At 40.1% G+C, this 19459-nt stretch overlaps 1 protein-coding gene across 5 annotated transcripts in view; it reads right to left on the reverse strand.

Annotated features, from left to right (window-relative positions):
- Window positions 1-19459, reverse strand: part of ankrd6b (ankyrin repeat domain 6b) — a 99960-nt gene that overhangs the window by 53223 nt on the left and 27278 nt on the right. For 2 of the 5 annotated variants that reach the window (XM_030722299.1, XM_030722300.1), the window contains one exon: window positions 9567-9910. In XM_030722299.1, coding sequence (XP_030578159.1) covers window positions 9567-9692 — 126 coding nt within the window. In that variant the 5' untranslated portion in view covers window positions 9693-9910. Of the gene's footprint in view, window positions 1-9566; window positions 9911-11912; window positions 11962-19459 lie in introns of all 5 variants that reach the window. The other 3 variants (XM_030722302.1, XM_030722301.1, XM_030722298.1) reach the window with 3 other exon arrangements.

Consider the following 19459-nt stretch of genomic DNA (forward strand, 5'->3'; position numbering starts at 1 on the left):
GGTCTTTGAGATAAGATGGTGCCTGATTATTCAAGACCTTGTATGTGAGGAGAAGAATTTTAAATTCTATTCTAGATTTAACAGGGAGCCAATGAAGAGAAGCCAATATGGGAGAAATCTGCTCTCTCTTTCTAGTCCCTGTCAGTACTCTAGCTGCAGCATTTTGGATCAGCTGAAGGCTTTTCAGAAAGCTTTTAGGACAGCCTGATAATAATGAATTACAAGAGTCCATCCTAGAAGTAATAAATGCATGAATGAGCTTTTCAGCATCACTCTGAGAAAGGATGTTTCTAATTTTAGAAATATTGCGCAAATGCAAAAAAGCGGTCCTACATATTTGTTTAATATGTGCATTGAAGGACAAATCCTGGTCAAAAATGACTCCAAGATTTCTCACAGTGTTACTGGAGGCCAAAGTAATGCCATCCAGAGTAAGTATCTGCTTTGACACCATGTTTCTAAGATTTGTGGGGCCGAGAACAAGAATTTCAGTTTTATCTGAATTTAGAAGCAGGAAATTAGAGGTCATCCAGGCCTTAATATCTTTAAGACATTCCTGCAGTTTGACTAATTGATGTGTGTCATCTGGCTTCATTGATAGGTAAAGCTGAGTATCATCTGCATAACAATGAAAATTGATGCAATGCTTTCTAATAATACTGCCTAAGGGAAGCATGTATAATGTAAATAAAATTGGTCCTAGCACAGAACCCTGTGGAACTCCATAATTAACCTTACTGTCTGAAGAAGACTCCCCATTTACATGAACAAATTGGAGTCTATGAGATAAATATGATTCAAACCACTGCAGTGCAGTACCTTTAATACCTATAGCAAGCTCTAATCTCTGTAATAAAATGTTATGGTCAACAGTATCAAAAGCTGCACTGAGGTCCAACAGGACAAGAACAGAGATGAGTCCACTGTCAGAGGCTCTAAGAAGATCATTTGTAACCTTCACTAATGCTGTTTCTGTACTGTGATGAATTCTGAAACCTGACTGAAACTCTTCAAATAAACCGTTCCTCTGCAGATGATCAGTTAGCTGTTTTACAACTACTCTTTCAAGAATCTTTGAGAGAAAAGGAAGGTTGGAGATTGGCCTATAATTAGCTAAGACAGCTGGGTCAAGTGATGGCTTTTTAAGTAGAGGTTTAATTACAGCCACCTTGAAGGTCTGTGGTACATAGCCAACTAATAAAGACTGATTGATCATTTTTAAGATTGAAGCATCAATAATTGGAAAGACTTCTTTGAACAGTCTAGTAGGAATGGGATCTAACAAACATGTTGCTGGTTTGGAGGAAGTAACTATTGAAGTTAACTCTGAAAGATCAACTGGAGCAAAAGAGTCTAAACAAATACCAGCAGTGCTGAAAGCAGCCGAACATGAAGAATAATCTTTGAGATGGTTATGAATAATTTTTTCTCGAATGTCTAAAATTTTATTTGTAAAGAAATCCATGAAGTCACTACTAGTTAACGTGAAAGGAATACTCGGCTATATATATATATATATATGTCTTGGAAACATGTTGGTGCCAAAATACAATTTTATGCCAGTCATTTGGCTTTTTTTTTTAAGAGACTCAATTATACAAATGGAAACAAATTATTTGCTTTCTGACAGGCAAAGTACACTAAGATACAATTTAAAATTGGGTCTTTCATAAATTGTCAATAACAAAAGCTTTTCACTTATTTTTTACTGCAAGTGTGTTGAAAAAGAACAAATAAAACAAAATTAATATATACAAAATACTGTACATTATTGTAGGGTTCTTACCTACAATACAAAGTGCTATACCCTAAGTGAGCTGTCTTGGTGGAGTGTGCACTCTCTGAGTACTTCTAGTATTATGTTTGCTTTTTGGAAATTTAGTATGCAATTCTTCCAATTTGCTGTAAATTATTCGTCTGACTAAGGTTTCCAGTGGAAACGGTGTAGTTTTGATGCGTTTCGGCCTCCCATTTACACGAGAACAGAGTGAAAATGATACTTTTTCGAAACGGCCTCCAGAGTATTGCATTTCTTAAATGCTCTGGCCTCCATCTCCGTGTAAACGGACGATACGATGCTTTTTGGAAACGGGGGCACATGCACACTATGGTTGACGGAGGCACTCACACTATGGTTGCAACAATAGTGCAAGTGCCCCCGTTTCCACAAAGCATCGTAGGCCGAAACGCATCAAAACGACACCGTTTCCACTGGAAACATTGTTGTGTAAACGGGCAACATTATTTCTGTTAGCTCTCATATGAAACATGAGACAACACTGCTGGAATTATTTTCATTCAAATGATTCCTTCACAGTGACTGATGTGATAAATTTGTAGTGAAAGGAAATCAAGTTTGAAAGGAGTCATGAGAAAGTCTGATTGGTGACTATGCTGATCATACAAAAACTACTTTCAAACAAAAGACTGGCCCTGCTGTTTTCACAACCATGACTCTCACTGCTCAGTGACACAATGAAAGTAAAGTGACACCTAAAAGAAGCAGACACGATAATACAGACCACAGGCAAAATAAAGTTACTGTGTTAAACTGGGCCAACCAGTTGGCTCTGACCCTGCTTTTGTAGTGAGAAACATGATCAGCAACACAAACACTTAGTGACCAGAGGTCAGCTCTACCTGTGACCCAGGATAATCAGGTGGTGTGTGAGAAGCCTGTTAGACACGAACGTTTGGAAAGAGTTAAGCTTTCAGTAGCTCACGTCAGTTGTTACAGACCACTTTAGTACACAAGATAAATAACATGCCTTTTAATTCTGCTCCCATGTGTGTTCACACTGACTTATTATAACCATAGATCAATGTAGCTGGATGCTAATATCACTTCTACATTTAAGTGAGTATTCATGGCTGGATAAATGGAAAAAATCTGCACCAAATCTATCATTATGGTTATTAATTATGTGGCATAAACATATAGTAAAGCTGGGTGCTAATATTTAACTACTTTCAGTAGGCCTGTCCAGAATAAGATTTTTTTGATAGATAGATAGATAGATAGATAGATAGATAGATAGATAGATAGATAGATAGATAGATAGATAGATAGATAGATAGATAGATAGATAGATAGATAGATAGATAGATAGATTTCTTTATTGTCATTGTTACAAGAACAACGCAATTAAAAGTGCCATCAGTCGGTGCCTAAAAATAAATAAATAAAATAATAGCCATAATAATAAAATAGTAGCTTCTGTCATGGTCCTCTATTCCTCCTGGGCTGATCCACCCTTTCTTTCTTTTCTCTCCTCTCAGCTCTCTCTCCCCTCCCTATTATGTGTTTTTTTTAACTCACCTTGTGTTTCAGGGGCGGGCCTAACCTGCGTTCCGCCTTTCTAGTTTATCCACTTGGTGGCCATCAGCTAATCATGGGAGCACTATTTATATAAACTTTTACCTGCTCCTGTGGTAGCTTTCCCTAATCATCTGTTCTCTTCTGTTCAGGAAAACTTGGGAGAGCCGTGGAGACTGCAGTGAGAAACTGGATTTAATTTTGGAGTGTGGCCCAACTGGCACCTGAGCTTCAACTGGCCGAACTGGACTTGTTTTTGGCGTTCTGCTTACCATGGTGTAAACAAACTTGTTAACTTTCCCTCAGTCTGCGCCTGAGTCTCCACACCACTAATCATGGCAGTTTCAGTAGTACTCAACAGTAAATAATTAAAGCTGTGTGGGTTGGGAGGGACAACAATGGCTCAACAAAGTCACCAAACACCAAAGATATGAGTTAAAGATAATAGCTGTGCTGTGACTTTAGCTACACTACTCAAAATAATTAAGGGACCAGTTTATTGGTAATCATTGTATGGTCTTTACCTTATAATATAAAGCACCTTGAGGTGACTGTTTATTGTTGGTGCTATATAAAATTGAATTAAATTAATTGTGGTATTTTAAAAATGTAGCTACATTTCAGAAATATCAATCCATCCAGTTAGGAAGCATGAATCATTGTGAATCCATTTCACCTCTTTGATGCAAATGAAACTGACAACAGGTACATGGAGAGACAGCAACAAGACAACCCCCTAAACAGAATAGTTTAGCAGATGTGATCATAATCCATTGCTCTTTCCTTATTCCTATCAACTGATTTTTCTCTAATTTTGTCTTTTATTAGTTTCCTTGTCACTACTGATAACATAAGACTGCACCTTCAGCCCATTCTAGTTGCACAGGTAGTCCAGTTTATGGATGTGCCATTTATGGCATTCACAAATGCTGATACGAGAAGGTTTGGAGGACATACCAGGAGAACTGAGTAGGGCCATATAAGGGTATCACTGCAGCAGCAGGGCAAGTATCTCTTCTTTTGTGTGATGCAAATACTGCCAGAGGCCTACAATGACCTCCAGTGGGTTTCTTATGTGCACGTTTCACGGTCAGAAACAGGCCCCATAAGGCTTGAGAGCCAGCTCTCATCTTCACAGATGAGAGCTGGTTCCTACGCAGAACAGGCATGAACGTGTCTGTGGATGCCATGGTGGATGTTCATTATCATTAAACACAACCAGATAGATACCAAAACTGATACTGCCCCCACTGCAGTTTGAATGTATGTGTGATAGATAAAAAGTGTTTAGAAGCATAGAATAAAAATTGCTTTATGAAGATATGTGTGAATGGGTGAATGTGGCATGTAGTTTTAAAGTGCTTGATTGACTATTATTATTTGACTGTCAAATAATGCCTACAGCAATATTACCAACACGGTATAGACTGAGAAGGGGTCTTGTTGGCAGATCACAATCTTGTTCAGCCTAAATGAACTAAATCATATATTGTATATACAAACCAGGGAACATCTGAACTGAGCATCCCAACTGTTCCATCAGTTGAGCACAGATGGGTAAACAGAAAATCCAACACCCAGATTCTATTCAACACTGCACCACTTCCTATTCCTGTAAATATTGATATTGATTTATTCATCCATCAATCCACCCATTCTCTTCCGCTTATCCTATTCAGGGTCGTTGGGGGGCTGGAGCCTATCCCAGGTGACATAAGGCAAGAGGCAGAGTACAGGGTTGTCTGATTTATTCAATATGGCAGAAAAACCCTCAATATGTCAAATGCAGTGTGCCAAAAATACAAGACACCCTACTGCATTAGGTTTCGATACAAGCCACAGTTACTGGCCTGTCTGATCTATAAATCATCTGCACCAAATAAATGTACAGTAAGTAAGTCAAAACTCAACACATAATGTTATCAAGTGTCCCAACTGTATGCATACTATATGCTCTTACAGACTACACATAAGCAGTCTGTAAAAGCAGCTGTGGAATAAGCAGAAAATAAGAAAACCTTTGTGATTATGAACACAGGGAAATTTGTGCTTCAAACTAGCACTGGAATAAGTAGTCATAATAAATCAATCAGTCAGTCAATTTAATAACGTGTAATTTGCTTTAAGCAGTCTACAACTATATCAAGAGCTCTGTGAGGCAATACTTTATAAACAGTGGTGCTTGCACTAGCAAGTATGATGTCCTCATTATTCCTTTTCTTAGTCAGTTAACACCAAAGCTGAAGTACGCCTGACCTGAGAGAAATGTTTGTTTTGAGAGACTAGAGGAAACTGCTATTTGGAAAGATGATGGCTTGATCCCTGGCTCTTCACATCTGCATGTCAAAGTGTCCTTGGATAAGATGCTAAGTGTCAAATTGCCCCTAATGTATCCATTAGAGTATGAATATGTGTGTGTGACAGAAAGTGCTTAAAGGCTTGTAGTAAGCACTTTGAGTGGTCAGAGTAAAATAGCAAAATAGTAAAATTAATTCAATTCAATTCAATTCAATTTTATTTATATAGCACCAAATCACAACAAACTGTCGCCTCAAGGCGCTTTGTATTGTGGGTAAAGACCCTACAATAATACAGAGAAAACCCAACAGTCAAAACGACCCCCTATGAGCAGCACTTGGCGACAGTGGAAAGGAAAAACTCCCTTTTAACAGGAAGAAACCTCCAGCAGAACCAGGCTCAGGGAGGGGCAGTCATCTGCCGTGACTGGTTGGGGTGAGGAGAGAGAAAAGACATGCTGTGGAAGAGAGCCAGAGATTAATATCAATTAATGATTAAATGCAAAGCGGAGTATAAACAAAGTAAATAAGGTGAATGAGAAGAAACAGTGCATTATGTGAACCCCCCAGCAGACTAGGCCTATAGCAGCATAACTAAGGGATGGTTCAGGGTCACCTGATCCAGCCCTAACTATAAGCTTTATCATAAAGGAAAGTTTTAAGCCTAATCTTAAAAATAGAGAGGGTGTCTGTCTCCCGAATCCAAGCTGGAAGCTGGTTCCACAGAAGAGGCGCCTGAAAGCTGAAGGCTCTGCCTCCCATTCTACTCTTAAGTATCCTAGGAACCACAAGTAAGCCAGCAGTCTGAGAGCGAAGTGTTCTATTGGGGTGATATGGTACTATGAGGTCTTTGAGATAAGATGGTGCCTGATTATTCAAGACCTTGTAGGTGAGGAGAAGAATTTTAAATTCTATTCTAGATTTAACAGGGAGCCAATGAAGAGAAGCCAATATGGGAGAAATCTGCTCTCTCTTTCTAGTCCCTGTCAGTACTCTAGCTGCAGCATTTTGGATCAGCTGAAGGCTTTTCAGGGAGCTTTTAGGACAGCCTGATAATAATGAATTACAAGAGTCCATCCTAGAAGTAATAAATGCATGAATTAGCTTTTCAGCATCACTCTGAGAAAGGATGTTTCTAATTTTAGAAATATTGTGCAAATGCAAAAAAGCGGTCCTACATATTTCTTTAGTATGTGCATTGAAGGACAAATCCTGGTCAAAAATGACTCCAAGATTTCTCACAGTGTTACTGGAGGCCAAAGTAATGCCATCCAGAGTAAGTATCTGGTTAGACACCATGTTTCTAAGATTTGTGGGGCCGAGAACAAGAATTTCAGTTTTATCTGAATTTAGAAGCAGGAAATAAGAGGTCATCCAGGCCTTAATATCTTTAAGACATTCCTGCAGTTTAACTAATTGATGTGTGTCATCTGGCTTCATTGATAGGTAAAGCTGAGTATCATCTGCATAACAATGACAATTGATGCAGTGCTTTCTAATAATACTGCCTAAGGGAAGCATGTATAATGTAAATAAAATTGGTCCTAGCACAGAACCCTGTGGAACTCCATAATTAACCTTAGTGTGTGAAGAAGACTCCCCATTTACATGAACAAAATGGAGTCTATGAGATAAATATGATTCAAACCACTGCAGTGCAGTACCTTTAATACCTATAGCAAGCTCTAATCTCTGTAATAAAATGTTATGGTCAACAGTATCAAAAGCTGCACTGAGGTCCAACAGGACAAGAACAGAGATGAGTCCACTGTCAGAGGCTGTAAGAAGATCATTGGTAACCTTCACTAATGCTGTTTCTGTACTGTGATGAATTCTGAAACCTGACTGAAACTCTTCAAATAAACCGTTCCTCTGCAGATGATCAGTTAGCTGTTTTACAACTACTCTTTCAAGAATCTTTGAGAGAAAAGGAAGGTTGGAGATTGGCCTATAATTAGCTAAGACAGCTGGGTCAAGTGATGGCTTTTTAAGTAGAGGTTTAATTATAGCCACCTTGAAGGTCTGTGGTACATAGCCAACTAATAAAGACTGATTGATCATTTTTAAGATTGAAGCATCAATAATTGGAAAGACTTCTTTGAACAGTCTAGTAGGAATGGGATCTAACAAACATGTTTCTGGTTTGGAGGAAGTAACTATTGAAGTTAACTCTGAAAGATCAACTGGAGCAAAAGAGTCTAAACAAAAACCAGCAGTGCTGAAAGCAGCCGAACATGAAGAATAATCTTTGAGATGGTTATGAATAATTTTTTCTCTAATGTCTAAAATTTTATTTGTAAAGAAATCCATGAAGTCACTACTAGTTAAAGTGAAAGGAATACTCAGCTCTACAGAGCTCTGACTCTTTGTCAGCCTGGCTACAGTGCTGAAAACAAACCTGGGGTTGTTCTTATTTTCTTCAATTAATGATGAATAGTAAGATGTCCTAGCTTTACGGAGGGCTTTTTTATAGAGCAACAAACTCTTTTTCCAGGCTAAATGAGCATCTTCTAATTTAGTGAGACGCCATTCCCTCTCCAGCTTTCGGGTTATCTGCTTTAAGCTGTGCGTTTGTGAATTATACCACGGAGTCAGGCAGTTCTGATTTGAAGCTTTCCTTTTCAGAGGAGCCACAGTATCCAAAGTTATACGCAGTGAGGATGTAAAACTATTGACGAGATAATCGACCTCACTGGGAGCATAGTTTAGGTAGCTGCTCTGTACTGTGTTGGCACTGAAGAGCATAACAATGAAGGAATTAGATCCTTAAACTTAGTTACAGCACTTTCAGAAAGACTTCTACTGTAATAAAACTTATTCCCCACTGCTGTGTAATCCATTAAAGTAAATGTAAATGTTACTAAGAAATGATCAGACAGGAGGGGGCTTTCAGGGAATACTGTTAAGTCTTCAGTTTCAATGCCATATGTTAGGACAAGATCCAGAGTATGATTAAAGTGGTGGGTGGGCTCCTTTACATTTTGAGAGAAGCCAATTGAATCTAACAATAGATTAAATGCAGTGTTGAGGCTGTCATTCTCAGCATCTACATGGATGTTAAAATCACCCACTATAATTATTTTATCTGAACTGAGCACTAAATCAGATAAAAAGTCTGAGAAATCAGACAGAAACTCTGAGTAAGGACCAGGTGGACGATAGATAATAACAAATAAAACAGGTTTTTGATTTTCCCAATTAGGATGGACAAGACTAAGAGTCAGGCTTTCAAAAGAAAACTTTTCAAAATGAAAACTTTGTCTGGGTCTGTGATTAATTAATAAGCTGGAATTGAAGATTGCAGCTACTCCTCCTCCTTGACCTGTGCTTCGAGCATTCTGACAGTTACTGTGACTCAGGGGTGTTGATTCATTTAAACTAACATATTCATCCTGCTGTAACCAGGTTTCTGTAAGACAGAATAAATCAATACGTTGATCAATTATTAAATCATTTACTAATAGGGACTTGGAAGAGAAAGACCTAATGTTTAACAATCCACATTTAATTGTTTTATTTTTTGGTGCAGTTGATGAAGCTGTATTATTTATTGTTTTTGAATTTTTATGCTTAAATAGCTTTTTGCTGATTTTAGCTTTGTTTTTTGGTGGTCTGGGAGCAGGCACCGACTCTATGGGGATGGGGTTTTGGGGGGATGGCAGGAGGAGAGAAGCTGCAGAGAGGCGTGTAAGACTGCAACTCTGCTTCCTGGTCTCAACCCTGGGTAGTCAGGTTTTAGGAGGGTTAATAAATATGGCCATATTTCTAGAAACGAGAGCTGCTCCATCCAAAGTGGGATGGATGCCGTCTCTCCTAACAAGACCAGGTTTTCGTCAGAAACTTTGCCAATTATCTATGAAGCCCACGACGTTTTTTGGACACCACTCAGACAGCCAGCGATTCAAGGAGAACATGTACATTTGTTCAAGTAACTGTCTTACTGTATCACTTACCTTGGTAACTGCTACTTTTGCACCTTTGTTGATAAGCTGAACTACACTGTCAGCTTGTCCCTTGTGTGAAGCTATGAGGAGGCGCTCGGAGAGTGCGAGGGCCTCCTCTGCATCCTGTTGGTTCATGAAGCAGGGTGCTGTCTCCAGCTGCTGTTGTCTCTAGACACAATGTTGCAAATGGTGGGAAAGGCAGCTATGGCAATGGTTTATGGCATGCTCATAGTGAGCTCCACTGCAGACAGAAGTGTCAAAGAGTTGCCCGAGAGGATACCAGTGCTGCTTATTCTTCTGTTCCTACCAACTTCCCACACTACCAGAGTTCTTCCTCTCCATCCTCTCAGCTGCTGGGAAGAGAACCAGAAACACAATGTGTAAAAACAAGCCATAGCAGGTTGGCAAACAGGAAAAAGGGAGGGGTACAGGCAGTGTGGACTGACATCACTACTCTCCAGGTTTCTGGCCCATATACAGCCCTAGCAGAATCATGTGAGCTGGACAGAAATAATCCAGTGAGAGAATGAAAGCCAAAAAGAGGGGTCAGATTTGGTCACAGAGTGCTTGGCTTGCTGACCACATGAGGAGCAAGCCATTCATACACACTGGACACACACACCTGTGGCTTTATGAGTTCTTCTGTGGCACACTTGTGAGGTTTTAATCTATTGGCAGGGTATAGTCATCATTAAAATAAACTGACTGCCAGAAAAAAAGCTGTCATACAGTAACTCTGGTTCTACAAACTCACAAGGATGCATTCAACTAAATGAATTATTTCAGCATGTTCATAACTAGTTCATTAGTGAATTTGTTAATGAAATTATCCATTAAAGTTAATTGTTGAATTTGAACTGTAGAATTTGAAAACTTTGCCCTAGTGAAATGCCTCCATCAACTTATCTAGGAACCTTTTAAAAACTGCCTAAATGAACTTTAATTTCATAGGTCACTGGGAAATAAAAAACTGATAATTAAAACATCAAATTTGATTAAAAAAATTAATAAGGATACACTGGTCCATCGTTTTCCATTTCAGATCCAATACCTTGGCTGTGGGTATTTGTCAATACCAAGTACAGATCCAATATTAGTGCTAAATTAATAATCTGTAATCCTTACTGTGAGTAAGTGATTAGGAATCATTGTTTATGTGTAAGACAAGATCGGGCTCCACTTAAACAGCTTTCAGAACTCTGCAAAATATAACAAATAAATACATCCAAGAAAATAAATTTACTGAACTGTTGGTATTTACTAGTGAAATAGTAAATGATAACGTGTGGTCTCATAATTTTTTGGATTAGTGTTATTTTGCTTCAAAGTGTGAGTTATTAGACTGTGGAGTTGATAAGAGAAAGCTGAAGTGGAAAAAAAAAAAAAAAACCCTGAATTGATGACAACACGTTATGTTATTGTAGGAATAATAAAAGCTTCCCTACAAGTGTTTGACTGAACAACATCCCTCTAGCTTCTATGTTATATACCGTATTTTCCAGAGTATAAGTCGCACTTTTTTTCATAGTTTGGCTGGGGGTGCGACCTATACTCCGAAACGACGTATTTGTGACATTTATAACACATGAACCAAAATACTCCAGCCACTTGACATCTCCGTGAACCGGAGCTTTAAGGCAGTCTGGCGTAACCTGTGGGCGCAGTGGATGATGGATGGAGAGCACAGCTTAACGGCAACTGGGAGAATGCGCCACCCAACTTTCCTGGAAGTCATTGGATGGATCAAGAAAACATGGGCTTCAGTGACAACCAAACCATCCTGTTGGGATTCAGAAAGGCTGGAATAATTGGAACTGCAGCTGACGACGAGTCTGACTAACGCGACACAGAAGAGGAAGCGGCGCTTCGTCTACAGAGTGTACGGAATTGTTTAGAAGTGACACCGAGGATGAAGAATTCAATGGATTGATGGTTTGGTTAACTTGTTAGTATGTTCTTTATGCTATGGTTATCGGAATAACTTAATGTTACGTTAACATACCGAACACGTGTTCGTTGTGCGTCATGTAGCTGAATGTGTTACGTTAGCATAACGTAGGCGTAACCGTGTTCGTCCTGTTCTTTAATCCATTATTATTTTAAATTGCCGTTCAAGATGGAATTTCTGCTCTGGGTCTCGGATTCTATCAACCCCCCCCCCCCAAAAAAGTGCGACTTATAGTCCAGTGCAACCTATATATGTTTTTTTCTTCTTTATTATGCATTTTTTGGCTGGTGCGACCTATACACCGGAGCGACGTATAGTCCGAAAAATACGGTAATGTTTCTGTAACCAAACATAACAAGAAAGGAAGTAAATGAACAAATGAAAGAGAGAAGCCAGAGCAATGTTACCTGAGGTTTTTAGATGTCTCATTTCACTATGACCACAGTTTGCAGTTACCTAAAAAAATGAGCAAACACAGAAATAGAAGATGCTGGGGGAAATCCCTCCAAACTGGCTCTTTGCTGTTAGCGGTCTTCAAATCAAGTCTAAAGAAGGGCAGCTGTAGCCTGAAACATTACTCCTGTCTGCGGGACTATGTAATGCTTCTGAATGTAAAGTTATGTATCAGAGATTGACTATTGGGACGATTGTGTTTTTTAGTCGATGTGTGCATGTAGTGTTTACATTTGCTCTAACTTTTTTTTAGATATACCATTTATTTATTTTGGGTGTGTGAGAAAATAGACTGGGTACAGCCAGTTAACAGATTAAGGTCTTTGCATTAATTTTTTCATCCAGGAGCCCCATGTTGGTGTGCGGATTTCTTTTTCTTTTTTTCTGCTCATTTTTGTTCCAGCATCCAATTTGATCTTTTTGGATTGTGAGTGACTTCACTTTGTAGAAGCTGTCTACAAATCACATTAGTTCTACCAGTAGCTGTGGCAGATGCAGTAAACAGAAAGAAAGTCTCTGGAGCTTGAAAAAGGCGACTGGACTTCTTTTTGTTTCTTGAAGACGTTTCACCTCTCATCCGAAAGGCTTCTTCAGTTCTCAACCAAATGGTGGAGAGACCCAGGTATTTAAACCCCTGTGGGCGTAGTCCCCTGGAGGTGGTTATGACCCTCTATTGATCATGTGCTTGAACACATGTGCCCAGGTGTGAAGGGGGCGTGGGTCATATTTAATCAGTGGTTTCAGTTGAAACCAACTTAGGACTCCGCTCCATTGTTTCCTGTGGCCTATTGAGGTCACTGGAACAAAGGTGTGAATGGGGGTTGAGACGTCTGGGAAGGGAGCTCAGGACAGCACTGTAAGCGGGGGAAAGTTGGTGACGTAATCCACCTCCTCTGTTCAATGATGGTCGTTCACAGTGGACATAGATGGCTTCTTTCACTCCTCTTTCAAACCATCTGTTTTCCCTGTCCAAAATGTGGACATTGGCATCCTCAAAAGAGTGCCCTTTTTCCTTCAGATGCAGATGTACTGCTGAATCTTGTCCTGTCGAAGTGGCTCTTCTATGTTGTGCCATTCGTTTGTGAAGAGGCTGTTTGGTTTCACCAATGTAGGGGTCCGAGCACTCTTCACTGCACTGAACAGCATACACTACATCGCTGATCTTGTGTTTGGCGGGTTTGTCCTTGGGATGAACCAGTTTTTGTCTTAGGGTGTGACTTGGTTTGAAGTATACTGAGATGTCATGCTTGGAGAAAATTCTTCTGAGTTTCTCTGACAAGCCTGACACATATGGGATGACAATGTTGTTCCTCTTGTCCTTCCCATTCTCTGTAGTTTGTGTTTGGCCTTCATTCCTGTGCATCTTAGCTGATTTGATGAAGGCCCAGTTGGGGTAACCGCATGTTTTGCGGGCTTTCTTAATGTGTGTGTGTTCCTTATGCTTCCCTTCTGCCTTAGAGGGAACACTTTTAAGGCAGAAGGGAAGCATAAGGAACACACACACATTAAGAAAGCCCTCAAAACATGCGGTTACCCCAACTGGGCCTTCATCAAATCAGCTAAGATGCACAGGAATGAAGGCCAAACACAAACTACAGAGAATGGGAAGGACAAGAGGAACAACATTGTCATCCCATATGTGTCAGGCTTGTCAGAGAAACTCAGAAGAATTTTCTCCAAGCATGACATCTCAGTATACTTCAAACCAAGTCACACCCTAAGACAAAAACTGGTTCATCCCAAGGACAAACCCGCCAAACACAAGATCAGCGATGTAGTGTATGCTGTTCAGTGCAGTGAAGAGTGCTCGGACCCCTACATTGGTGAAACCAAACAGCCTCTTCACAAACGAATGGCACAACATAGAAGAGCCACTTCGACAGGACAAGATTCAGCAGTACATCTGCATCTGAAGGAAAAAGGGCACTCTTTTGAGGATGCCAATGTCCACATTTTGGACAGGGAAAACAGATGGTTTGAAAGAGGAGTGAAAGAAGCCATCTATGTCCACTGTGAACGACCATCATTGAACAGAGGAGGTGGATTACGTCACCAACTTTCCCCCGCTTACAGTGCTGTCCTGAGCTCCCTTCCCAGACGTCTCAACCCCCATTCACACCTTTGTTCCAGTGACCTCAATAGGCCACAGGAAACAATGGAGCGGAGTCCTAAGTTGGTTTCAACTGAAACCACTGATTAAATATGACCCACGCCCCCTTCACACCTGGGCACATGTGTTCAAGCACATGATCAATAGAGGGTCATAACCACCTCCAGGGGACTACGCCCACAGGGGTTTAAATACCTGGGTCTCTCCACCATTTGATTGAGAACTGAAGAAGCCTTTCGGATGAGAGGTGAAACGTCTTCAAGAAACAAAAAGAAGTCCAGTCGCCTTTTTCAAGCTCCAGAGACTACTATGATAACTGATAACTGAGAATCTACACAGACAAACAGAAAGAAAGTTTCAGTCAGGTTTCAGAATTCATCACAGTACAGAAACAGCATTAGTGAAGGTTACAAATGATCTTCTTAGAGCCTCTGACAGTGGACTCATCTCTGTTCTTGTCCTGTTGGACCTCAGTGCAGCTTTTGATACTGTTGACCATAACATTTTATTACAGAGATTAGAGCTTGCTATAGGTATTAAAGGTACTGCACTGCAGTGGTTTGAATCATATTTATCTCATAGACTCCAATTTGTTCATGTAAATGGGGAGTCTTCTTCACACACTAAGGTTAATTATGGAGTTCCACAGGGTTCTGTGCTAGGACCAATTTTATTTACATTATACATGCTTCCCTTAGGCAGTATTATTAGAAAGCACTGCATCAATTGTCATTGTTATGCAGATGATACTCAGCTTTACCTATCAATGAAGCCAGATGACACACATCAATTAGTTAAACTGCAGGAATGTCTTAAAGTCATTAAGGCCTGGATGACCTCTAATTTCCTGCTTCTAAATTCAGATAAAACTGAAATTCTTGTTCTCGGCCCCACAAATCTTAGAAACATGGTGTCTAACCAGATACTTACTCTGGATGGCATTACTTTGGCCTCCAGTAACACTGTGAGAAATCTTGGAGTCATTTTTGAGCAGGATATGTCCTTCAATGCACATATTAAACAAATATGTAGGACCGCTTTTTTGCATTTGCGCAATATTTCTAAAATTAGAAACATCCTTTCTCAGAGTGATGCTGAAAAGCTAATTCATGCATTTATTACTTCTAGGCTGGATTATTGTAATTCATTATTATCAGGCTGTCCTAAAAGCTCCCTGAAAAGCCTTCAGCTGATCCAAAATGCAGCAGCTAGAGTACTGACAGGGACTAGAAAGAGAGAGCATATTTCTCCCATATTGGCTTCTCTTCATTGGCTCCCTGTTAAATCTAGAATAGAATTTAAAATTCTTCTCCTCACCTACAAGGTCTTTAATAATCAGGCACCATCTTATCTCAAAGACCTCATAGTACCATATCACCCCAACAGAGCACTTCGCTCTCAGACTGCTGGCTTACTTGTGGTTCCTAGGATACTTAAGAGTAGAATGGGAGGCAGAGCCTTCAGCTTTCAGGCGCCTCTTCTGTGGAACCAGCTTCCAGCTTGGATTCGGGAGACAGACACCCTCTCTGTTTTTAAGATTAGGCTTAAAACTTTCCTTTATGATAAAGCTTATAGTTAGGGCTGGATCAGGTGACCCTGAACCATCCCTTAGTTATGCTGCTATAGGCCTAGTCTGCTGGGGGGTTCACATAATGCACTGTTTCTCATTCACCTTATTTACTTAGTTTATACTCCACTCTGCATTTAATCATTAATTGATATTAATCTCTGGCTCTCTTCCACAGCATGTCTTTCTCTCCCCTCAGCCCAACCGGTCGCGGCAGATGACCCCCCCTCCCTGAGCCTGGTTCTGCTGGAGGTTTCTTCCTGTTAAAGGGAGTTTTTCCTTCCCACTGTCGCCAAGTGCTGCTCATAGGGGGTCGTTTTGACTGTTGGGTTTTCTCTGTATTATTGTAGGGTCTTTACCCACAATACAAAGCACCTTGAGGTGACAGTTTGTTGTGATTTGGCGATATAAATAGAATTGAATTGAATTGAAAGCAACATAGAACTGAATGGAATGGTTCGGACCACAGACTGGCTCAGTGATTTCAGCTCAAGTTTTTTAGGTCAGGTATGGATCGATTCCCCTGGACTGCAATTTTGGATTCATTGAGTGGGATATAAAAATATATAAATTATTGTTAAAAATTAATGATTCAATTTCACTCCAAACTGCAAAATGGGAGTGAGATCTCTCCATCAACCCAGATGAAAACTTCTGAACACAAACCACTTCAAAATGACTAAAAGTCCCAACTTACAACTTATACAATACAAAACCCTTCATAGAATATACTATGCATACTAATGCATACTAATATTCCAAATGGGCCTCAGACACTCAAACATATGTACCCACTGTTCAGGCAATCATGTTGAGAACTATATGCACGTTATATGGTCTTGCATGCCTGTTCAGAGGTTCTGGCAGAAGATTTGTGAAGACTTATCCACGTGGTTTAATTGTGGTATCCCAACATCACCCAAACTGTGCATTTTAGGTGATGTAAGTGAATTAGATATAGAAGGAAACATGTCACACATAGTTTTTACTGCCTTACGCATCGCTAAGAAAACTATCCTAATAATCAAAAAATTTGTGTATTACTCACTATAGGAATTTACTTTTAGACCACATTAGTCTGGAGAGAAAGTCTGCCACCTCTAAAAAATTGAATGACGATTTTGAATCTCTCTGGTCCCCACCGATCAATTCCATCACTTAGTGAAGGTGATCAGCTGTGGCCTTGTCTTGCCGTGTGCCTGGTAGGTGGCTTGGGGTGGGCCACAGGGAAACGGGTGATTGATGGCTCTTTGACTGGGGGACTGTGGGTGCCATTTTGTGGGGTCTGTGTGTGGGCCCTGGTTGTTGGTGGTGGGGGCTTGGGTGGATGGGGTGTGGGGACTGGGGTGCCCATGGTGGTGGGTGCTGGCACTGGGCCAGGTGGCTGGCCTCCTCTGTGGGGGTCTGGGCACAGGATAATGTGTGTGTGTGTGTGTGTGTGTGTGTGTAGGTAGGTGTGTATACCTACCTACACACAGTAGTCCATACTAGTTCTTTCAACTCTAGCTGAGCACTTAAAGTGCTTTATACAACGTGTTTGCATTTACCCATTCACAAACACATTCAAACAAGCCCTGTTTTTCTACTTCAAAATGCTTTCTATCTAATATTCACACACATATGGTTGCATCGGAGAGCAACTTGGGGTTCAATATCATGCCCAAGGATCCAAGGATAATTGGCATGCAGACTGGAGCAGCCATGAATCAAACCACCAACATTCCAATTAGGACATGACCTGCTCTACCTCCTGAGCCACAGCCACCCCCTATACGTACAGTTGTGTTCAAAATAATAGCAGTGCATTTAAAAGCACGAGTAAAGCTCTGAATCCTTAAACTGTTTTTATTTCCAGGCATTGGGAACACTGCACTTTATATTATAAATCAACACATGAAGAAAAATGTATAATTTTTCCAATTACTTAACAGGAAATGAAGAAAAATTAATGCTGGGTTGTTCAAAACAATAGCAGTGTCTGCATTTTTCTTTATAAACTCAAATATTCACTTTATGAACTGAAAAATCTTTAGGAATTAGCATTCCTGTGAATCACTAAACTAATATTTGGTTGTATAAACACTGTTTTTGAGAACTGCTTCACATCTGTGTTGCATGGAGTCGACCAACTTCTGGCACATTGTGAACAGGTATTCCAGCCCAGGATGATGTGACAACTTTCCACAATTACTCTGCATTTCTTGGTTTTGCCTCAATAACAGCATTTTTGATGTCACCCCAGAAGTTTTCTATTGGATTAAGGTCTGGGGATTGGGCTGACCACTCCATAACTTTAATTTTGTTGGTCTGGAACCAAGATGCTGCTTCCTTACTGGTGTGGTTGAGGTCTTTGTCTTGTTGAAACACCCATTTCAAGGGCATTTCCTCTTCAGCATAAGGCAACATGACCTCTTCAAGTATTTTGATATATGCAAACTGATCCCTGATCCCTGGTATGCGATAAATGGGCCCGACACCATAGTAAGAGAAACATCCCCATATCATGATGCTTGCACTAACATGCTTCACTGTGTTCTGTGGCTTTAATTCAGTGTTTAGGGGTCATCTGACAAACTGTCTGGGACCCTTGGACCCAAAAAGAACAATCTTAATTTCATCAGTCCACAAAATGTGGACTGACATTTCTCTACAGGTCAGTCAATGTGTTCTTTGGCAAATTGCCACCTCTTCAGAACATGCCTTTTTTTTAACAGTGGGACTTTATGGGGGCTTCTTGCTGACAGATTAGCTTCACACAGGTGTCTTCCAATTGTCTCAGTACTCACAGGTAACATCAGACTGTCTCTGATCACCCTGGAGCTGATCATTGACTGAGTCTTTGCCATCCTGGGTATTCTTCAATCCATTTGAATGTAATCTTCCCTTTTCGTTCGTTTCTCTCTGGCTTTGCTTTCCATTTTAGAGCACTGGAGATCATTTTAGCCAACCAGCCTATCGTTTTCTGCACTTCTTTATATGTTTTCTCCTTTTTAATTCAACATTTTAAAGAACACTTTTCTTCTGAACAATGTCTGGAACGGCCCATTTTTCTCAGGTTTTCAGTGAGAAATGCATGTATAACATGCGTTGGCTTTATCCTTAAATAAGGGCCACCTGATTGACACCTATTTTTTCACAGAATGAATGACCTCGCTGATTGGACTCTACACTGCTGTTATTTTGAACACACCCCTTTCAATTAATTATTCAATTACACAGACTCAGGAGTATGCATATCAGGAATGTTGGGTCTGTTGGTTTTCTATGACTCTGCTACACCTACTGGTAAATTGTTTGCCATGTAGTAATATGATTTCTACCAAAAATATTGATTGATCTGGTTACTCATGTTGGACTGCTATTATTTTGAACACAACTGTATATGCATATATACATGTATGTATGTGTGTGTGTCTGCGTATATATATATATATGTATATGTGGAAAGATAACAAAATGTTTTTTTCTGTAACCTTTCCCTTAAAAACTGAAAAATGTATTCCTTATAAAGAGCATGACTACTAAAATCATTGTACTTTGCAATCATTCCTCTTGCACGGAAAGCCATACACAGGCTGGTAACCTGAGTTAAAGACAGGAAATGAGATGGTAGAAAAACAGCATTTCCACTCAGCACTGAGTGTACAGCTCCATTCCAGAGAGGAAGAGGCATGTTCCATCTGATCCCTGGAGTCTATGATGACAGTCTTTCTATTAAGTGTGTTCTGCATTACAGGAAACAGCAGAGAATGAGATAACATGGTACAGAAGAGATTAACAGCACTGATTCACAGTGCTACATGGCTAAATCCAGTGAGAGAAAT

This window comes from Archocentrus centrarchus, chromosome 24 (genome assembly GCF_007364275.1).
Source record: "Archocentrus centrarchus isolate MPI-CPG fArcCen1 chromosome 24, fArcCen1, whole genome shotgun sequence".
NCBI lineage: Eukaryota > Metazoa > Chordata > Actinopteri > Cichliformes > Cichlidae > Archocentrus > Archocentrus centrarchus.